Source organism: Gossypium raimondii, chromosome 1 (genome assembly GCF_025698545.1).
Source record: "Gossypium raimondii isolate GPD5lz chromosome 1, ASM2569854v1, whole genome shotgun sequence".
Taxonomy (NCBI): Eukaryota; Viridiplantae; Streptophyta; class Magnoliopsida; order Malvales; family Malvaceae; genus Gossypium; species Gossypium raimondii.
Genome location: NC_068565.1, coordinates 25,515,765 through 25,524,024, shown reverse-complemented (window position 1 = coordinate 25,524,024; position 8,260 = coordinate 25,515,765). Strand labels below are relative to the sequence as shown.

The window sequence follows — 8,260 nt, the reverse complement described above, 5'->3', positions numbered from 1 at the left end:
TCTTTTGATTTTGAGAAAAAAGAAATTATTTATCAATATAACTCATTTATATACTCATGTCAAAATAATTAAAAATAGGACTTATAAAAAAATTATTTACTTCTAGGAAAAAACTTTTACCGCACTAGGCTAACTCCAAAACTCAATTTGATTAAATTTGAATATAAACTCGATTCAACTTAATCATAAAAATTCAACAACTCAAATCTTTCTAACTTGAAACCGGAAATTATCCAAGCACGAAATTATTCAAGCTCGAAATAACTAAAACAAGCAAGTCAAAATAATATGAACTAAAATAATCTAACTCGAAAATTTAACTATTAAATCTAAATGACCCAAATCTAAAATAACCTAAACCTAAAATGGCCGAAAAATTTTAAAAACTCAACCCAATTCAATCCAAACCAAACCAAACCGATGCATCCTATCAAAATCTAACTGAGAATACAAGTTTTTTATTAGATATTTATTAGTTAAATTTATTTATATCGAACAAATATTTTACCTTTAAAAAAAACAAATATAAATGGAATATCAAATAGGATGATCTCGAGTATATATATGTAAAACCCGTTAATCCTTGGCCTACTCATTTGATACAAATGCAAACAAAATCTGAAAGATTTGCATTCTGGTTTATAATCTGATCCAAAGTCACTGTTTCCTTAACCTACGCACCGTACTTCAGAGAAATTGTACATAAACTTTTGCACACGTGGGGGCAAATGCCCTCTATAATGCAGAGATATTTCATCAGACATTTACTAAACAACAAATTCTCAGTAAATATATATTGAAAGAAGAAAGAGAGAAAGAAAGTGATAATGAAGAAGTATCATAAATCAAGTTTCCATGCACTAAATCAACTATATATATTGAAATGCAGTGATTTTTCCTTTTCCGCTCTTCCCTGCAAGATATATTAAATCAAACCCATTAATCCATATTTGAATTAGCTAAGAACAACATGAAACACAGTTTGCTGTACATAAATTTTCAAGAGTCTAAGATCAGTCAAACTGCTTGCTCACACATTCTAAACAGCCTCTCAAAAGAGAACTTACCCATGTGGGATGGATTACAATAATTGTGAAACCTGTCATCTTGTGTTTGAACTTACTGGTTTTTTTTCATCAGTTGCTGAGTTTCAGACCATAGTTTTCCCACAAGTTATTATCTCCATCAGCCATGAAGAAGCGAAAGCAACTATCGCTTACAGCATGAGAAGAGCCGTCATTTGGTTGGAGTCTCAATGTCTCAGGTCCTTGAGTGAAAATGGTCTCATTGGGTTGATAATAATCAAAGCCTCTTGAGTTCTCCTTTCGCTTTTTGTTACTCTCCTTGGTTTTCATTAGGGTATATGCACCACCAATGGTATCCCATTTGTCTTTGCACATTAAACCACTCCTTTCAAATCCTAAACACCCCATCTTAGCAGCGATTTCCTCCCACAAAACAACCTCTTCTGAATACCCTACTTGTTGGAACTTTGTTTCCATGGCGGTTCTCAGCTGTAAGAGCCTAGAAACCTCAGCTTCTTGCCACCCATCAGCCTTAACAGTGTGGTTAATTGTTCCATTCCCATTTTCATTATGGTTTTCACCGTTAGATGATGCCGCCTTTAACTGTTTGCCAGCCAGGTTCTGTAATGCCTCCATTAAAGCAGCATCACGAGCTTCAATCCATGCTCTCTCCTTAGCCCAAAACTTATGCTCTCTATCTATTCTTATTGCTGCCTCTTTCCTCCATTGTTCTTCCCTTAAAAGCCTCTCTTGCTCCTTTTCCTCGAGCGTCTTGGTCAGTTTCACAAGCCATGCCTCTTGCCTCTCCATTAGCTTCCCGATTTGCGAGTCGATGAACTCTTTTATCTTGGCTTTCCAGCTTCTGCAACCCCTTTTCTTTTTCAGCTTTGCAGTGCTTAAATCATTGTTATCTGAGGAACAAGTGTCGAATTTTGAGGAACTTGAGAGACTAAGACTATCACTGCAAAGCTTTTGCGAGTGATAGATCTCTTGATTTGCTTGAGTATTGATGCTATTTTGGGCACCATGAAACTGAAAACTGTTGCCAATTAGGGGAGTTTCTTGGCCTAAAACTCCATTGTTGTTGCTAGTATCCCCATATAAAGCTTCAAGTTGACGAAAGAATCGATAGTGTTTACCATCCTGTCTCCCAGCCTTGCCTTCCTTTGTCTTTTTATAATATTTATACAAGTTTTCGAATTTTTCCCTGCATTTTTTCCCACTCCTTTGGTACCCATGTTCCTCAAACATGACTCTACAGCACCAAGAGAAAAGGGAAGGAAATGGCAATAAATTAAACTTTAAACCTATTAGAAAACAGATGAACCCTAATTCAAATTTGTATGACCATGGAAATATCATGTGATGAATGTTGATAAAGCTCTTATTTGACCATTCAAAATTGAAAAATAAAGATGGGTCTTTCGGCAAGGGACTGATGAAAACGTCTTTTCATGGATAAAACTTGCAGATGGGTACTTAAAACATCCAAAAGCTTAGTCATTTTTATAGTAAAAACCAGTAAAAACTTGCACAATAATGGAGGCAACACATTTTCAAAGGAAAAAAAGAGAGCAAGTCAGTTGAAAACTATAGAAATGATCAGCTATCGTTTATTTTCTTTAAAAATAAATAAAAGAAGAAAACTCGTGTAATACTGTTCCTGGTTTGAACCCCATTTCATATCTTTAAAAGGAGAAACAATCCGTGGAGTGAAGTTGCTAGCTTTGGGAATGGAAGAAAATAGAGAATTAGGGTATGGAGAGCATGGAAGAATAAATATATTATTTGTATATACCTGGAAACTTCATCCCACAAAGGACCCTTTTGATTAGCTTCTTTGAACTTGGGGTCGAGATGAGATCTGATCTCAAGAAGTGTTAAAGTCTCTTGTCTCGGCCACCTTCCATTTCCTCCGTCACCTCCAAAAGCAGTGGCTTCACCGTCGAACCCACAGCTGGGACTAAGTGTGGAAGCACTAGTGACAGTGGCAACAGCAGCCATGGGAGTGCCATTAGTATTACCAGTAGAATCAGAAGGGAACTCATGTCTACCCACCACTTGCATCACATCGAAGGGGTGGTGGGGTTGCTGCGATGGCGGCAGATTCCGGTGGTGGCCGGGGGAGAATAACTCAGTATCCTGTGGAATTGCTTGGAAATTGATGGGTTTTCCGTTGAGTAGTTGCCTAAGATCGGGTATGGCATATTGATGGTGACGATGATCCTCCATTTCCATATCGATTTATGAATCCAAAAAGAAAAAAACAATGGATAAGGAAAAGGAAAGAGTAGAGTAAAGCTAGAAAAATAAAAATAAAGAGTGAAAGAGAAAGGTTTTAATAGAGAGAAAGAGTGTATGAGAGAAAGCGGCAGACTCGGATCGTGTCGTCCACGAAAAATCTCCAAATTAAGCTTAGGACAACGGTCCCACACTCTACAAATATACGTATTTTGCTACAATCTTTTCCAAAATTACCTACATTTGTACATAATTGGAGTGTCTATTAATCCTAACCCAGGTTAATTTGGGTGTACCTTAACTTGGATTTTGATATTTATTTTGTATCCGCTTATTTTAAGTAAAAGAATTTTTTGAATTTTTTATAAAAACATTTATTCATTCTTTTAATTTAATTTATGTTAATTTTAAAAGTGAAAGTAAATAATTAAGAACAATTAATCATGTTATTAATGTCTTCAGTCAATTGTAAATGATTTTAGCTTTCGATATTTATATGTTTTGTCAATTTGGTCTAGATTCTAAAAATTTAACAAATTTAGCCTCAATATTTAACATTTACAAAATATTACAGGATAAATTTGTTAAGTTATTACCAAATTAACAAAATGTGTAAACTTTAATGGCTAAATTTGTTATTATACTAATCAAAATTATGTGCAAATGATAGAAAACATTAACGTCATGGTTAATTGTTCTTAATTTCTCACATCCAAAATTGATAGGAATTAAATTTCCCAGATTTTTAGAGGACTAATTTGTCCAATTTTAAAATTAAAAGAACTAAAAATATTTTTTACCCATTTTTAAATTTAGAAAAAGATCCATATCATTTTGAATTACTTATTCAAATCATTGTTAATCAAACCACTCTATGTTCCAATCATTTTGTGTCGATCATTTTGAATTAAATGATTTTAAATTAAAAAACTTGAATTATTAATTTTTTATAATAAAATTAAATTGAATCGAGTCCGGGGCCAAAATCAAGGGTAGTGTCAAAACATTCCAATCACAACCCATTCCTCGACCGCGAGAAAAACCTTTGGCCCCTTTGGGGCTTGGAAGCCTTTAACACTTCATCATTTTGATAGATTCTTGAGCTGAATTTGTCAATTGTCGTTCATTTCTGCACCTTCCTTTATTAATCCTTATTACCACCATATTTAATTCAGGTTTTTATATTTGAAATGAATTTCGTTACCTTTGATATTATTTAGTGACTTTCGGTATGTTTTCGATAACCTTTGGTAGCATGTTCATTACCACTAATATAATTTTAGTAACCTATAATATTCGATATAATTGTATTAACCTTAATTTGGCATACTTTCAATTTGGTAGCTTCTGATATAATTTTTAATAACTTTTAATATGATTTTATAACCCTTTGATATAAAGTGTATCACTTTCATGTATATATATATAGATAATTCTTTTCCATATAAATTTTCTAACTTAATTTATACTTAAATTTAAAATCTATCATACACTTTAATTTGTGTGATGTAACATCATTAGAATGTAATAACGTAATACTAATATCTAATAATATGACATGTGGTGATCTAATATTATGACATATGACAAACATTAATAAAAATTAAAAAATTCTAAAATTATATAAATTTATGAAAAATAACTAGACAAATGGATATCCAAATTTAAATGATCTTGAATGTCATTTTATCCAAATTCATTCTGGTTGTAGTTTTTAATATTTTCTATATTTTTTTAAATTTCAAAACCATAATATAAAAAGTTTGATAATGTTAGAAAAATTTCTAGGTTTTTTTTCTTATTTTTTAAATTTTTTATACTTTTTGGATAATTTTTTTATCTTCTAAAATATTCTTTCATCTTCAATAAGGCCATCCGCTTGGCTTTATTTTTGCTCGGATATCTTCTCCTTACCTATCACTTTTTGTACACTAAATAGATCATTCATTTTTCATCATCATCGTTATCATATTATTAATATTATTGTTGTTAATGATTTTGGTTGAAAATTTTTTCTTAATGTTAATAAATTATCATGAGTTTTAAGGAAATATTAAAAATACTTTTTTAATAAATTTTCATGATTTTTTAAATTCTTTGAAGTTTTGTGAAGTATTGATTTTGTAGCATTTGATTTTATATACTTCGATATTCACACAATCAATTTTTATTAAAATTAAACATATATAAAATTATTAAAAAAACATGTCATAAATGAATTTGAATAACATAATATCCAGTTTCATTTGATTTTGGACTTCTATTTGTCCATATTTATTCAAATAAATTTTTATGATTTTATAAATTTATAAATTTATAATTTTTTATTTTTATTTATGCTTGCACATGTGCCATAATATAAAGTTGCCACATGTCATATTATTGTCATATTATTGGTTGTCGATGTCAAGTCATCATATTCGAACAATGTTATAGTATAAGTACCAATATGTGTGACGGATTCCAAACTTAGATACTAGTTAAGTCCAAAAGAAAATTAAATACCAAGTACAAGAAACCAAATGATAGGAACCACATATATATATATATATAAACCCATTTGTAAACAATTTGCTATCCTATCAAGAACTTATGATGACCATTGGTTCAATATATATCTATATTAGTTTCTTTTCATGCCATGCACAAGTTAATTATGCGTATTAATTAAAATGGGCATGACATCAAATTTAGCCTTCAACGATTTACATGTCACATTTTAAAAATAGAGCTAAAAGAAATATGGATAAAAATTTAGGATTTTTTTTTAAAATAAAAACATAGGGCAAGAGAATTAGAAGGCCTTAAAAGTTATTTATGCTAAGAAATAATAAGAATGAGTTTGTTAGTTTAGTGGTAAGACCTTAACTTACTCTTAAACCTCAAGTTTGAAACCCCTTGTGTGCATTTAGCTAAAATATTTTATTTTCTTATTTTTACCCCATAAAAGTGCCAAATTTTCAAACTAGCCCAACCCAAAAACTGTTTTTTTTATTTCAATCCTTTAATTTAAAATCAACCCCAATTTTAAAATAATTCCTAATCCTATTGCGATTAAGGAAAAAGAGTTTATAAATAACCAAGTTTTTCAAACCCTAGAATTCTTAACCTAGAGAATTTTTCAAAGAAAAACTCCCAAAAGATATTTCTTTTTCTCCACCATTTCCAAATCAAATTTCAAGCAAAATGATTCAAACTTTTCAAAATCAATCATTTCCTCTCAAGTGGATCGTCAATCTCCTCTCCTAAATTAAGGTTTCTATCTTCAAATCAGGTGTGGGATCTAACTTAGACCATTATGTATGATTAATTAAAATCGGGTAGTATGTATGAGAACACCCCCTGCTATGCGAACTCCCTTGCATGAGCAACCCTCCCCTGTATTGCAAACTCCCTTGCATGTGCGAACTCTCTTGTATCGCGAACACCCCTTCAGTTGCAAACCCCAGTGTTGTGAACCCCTATAGACAAGCCCATATGCGAACCCATATGAAAAACCATATAGGACTAAATATGCGAGCTCTAAGAATATACATGCGACCCATATGATAATGCATGCGAACCTTACATGTTATTTATGCGAACCCTATCTGTTTATAACATGCTAACCCCCTATGATTTACATGTGAACCCTAGGTTATGATATATGAACCCTAAGTTATTATTACATTCATGGTCATATTAATACATGCGAACTACCTGAATGATTATTACATGCGAACCCCTTACATGTTACATGCAAACCACTTCTATGCGAGCCTGTCTAAAAACACAAGTGAACCCTACATGTTATCTATGTGAACTCTATATGTGCAAACCCTAGGTGCCAACTCTATATGTGCGAACCCCTAGATGCAAACCCTACTTGTGCGAGCACTAGGTGCGAACTTTGGATGTGCAAACCCCTAGGTGCGAACTCTGTATGCGTGAACCCTATGTGCGAACTCTGTATGTGCAAACCCTTAGGTGCGAGCCCTACTTACGTGAACCCCTAAGTTTGCGAGCCTATATTTGCACCCTATATGTGTGACCCCTTTGCAAACCCTACTTATGTATGTGTTAGCCCATGTTAAAACGCTTGAAGTTGTTGTATATGTAATACTATTTTTAATTCGCATAAATTAATTACTTATGTGAAATTGGTGCGAATGGATGCATGAACACATGTCGTTATATGATAAAGTTTAAGATTTCAAATGTTGCACAGATTGATGACAAATAACATATCATGCTAAGTATATGTGCATAATTACATGAAATTGGGAGCGGAGAATGGATGAGTTCCATAGGAGATAGTGACAATTTAATCAAAACTGGACTAAACTGAGAAGATAGTTAAAAAGCCATCAAAATCGGGAAACTAGGATGGTAAGTTATTATAGTAAAAGTCAGCATCACAAATGACAAGTGAGCAACTATCTTCATCGGGAAATCTGGGATGGTTAGTTATTGATATGTGTTTTAGAGTGTCGAGTAATGCTCGAGGGCAGATAGGATGGATGAGTGGGAAATTAAAATTATAATTGCATCGCATCATAAGTATATATATTGTACATGCATGGATTTATAATTCTTATGTCATGCTTAAATTGCTCCCATGAATTGAATGATTTACTATTGTAGAAATATATAAAATAGTTTAGAAATTAGACTCACATTGAGTTGTCATAAGCTTACTCCCATTTTTTTTCTTACCTCTCAGGTAGCGTAGAGAACTAAGAGTTAGAATGGCATCAGAGGGACCTCAGATTAGTAGATTATTTTACTTTTAATTAAAAGTTTTCATTAAAAGTTTTTATGATTATTTAATTCTTTTTGGGTTGTAATTGTTAAATATTTCCTAGTTTTACATCTTAGGTTTGAGATTATTTAATTTATTAGGATACTTAATTAAAACTCGATGAATGCATGCTATATGATTTAGAAAACTAATATTCATAAATGTTTTTCATTGCTTTACAACATACTTAAACTTTTGATAGATCTTTTCTTAA

The 8,260-nt window shown here is 31.9% G+C and overlaps 1 protein-coding gene across 2 annotated transcripts; it reads right to left on the bottom strand.

Annotated features, from left to right (window-relative positions):
* Positions 1-820: 820 nt before the first annotated feature.
* On the bottom strand, positions 821-3,392 carry LOC105785480 (trihelix transcription factor PTL). Of its 2 annotated transcripts, XR_008197429.1 has the most exons (3): positions 2,824-3,392; positions 1,068-2,280; positions 821-913 (listed from the first exon to the last, which is right to left on the bottom strand). XR_008197429.1 is itself a non-coding variant. In XM_012611584.2 (2 exons), exons 1-2 carry the CDS (start codon positions 3,261-3,263, stop codon positions 1,137-1,139), a joined length of 1,584 nt encoding a protein of 527 aa, XP_012467038.1. In that variant the 5' UTR covers positions 3,264-3,392; the 3' UTR covers positions 926-1,136. The 2 variants fall into 2 exon arrangements, 1 of the variants encoding a protein (XP_012467038.1); XM_012611584.2 differs by lacking the exon at positions 821-913 and having other exon boundaries at positions 926-2,280.
* Between the last annotated feature and the right edge of the window lie 4,868 nt (positions 3,393-8,260).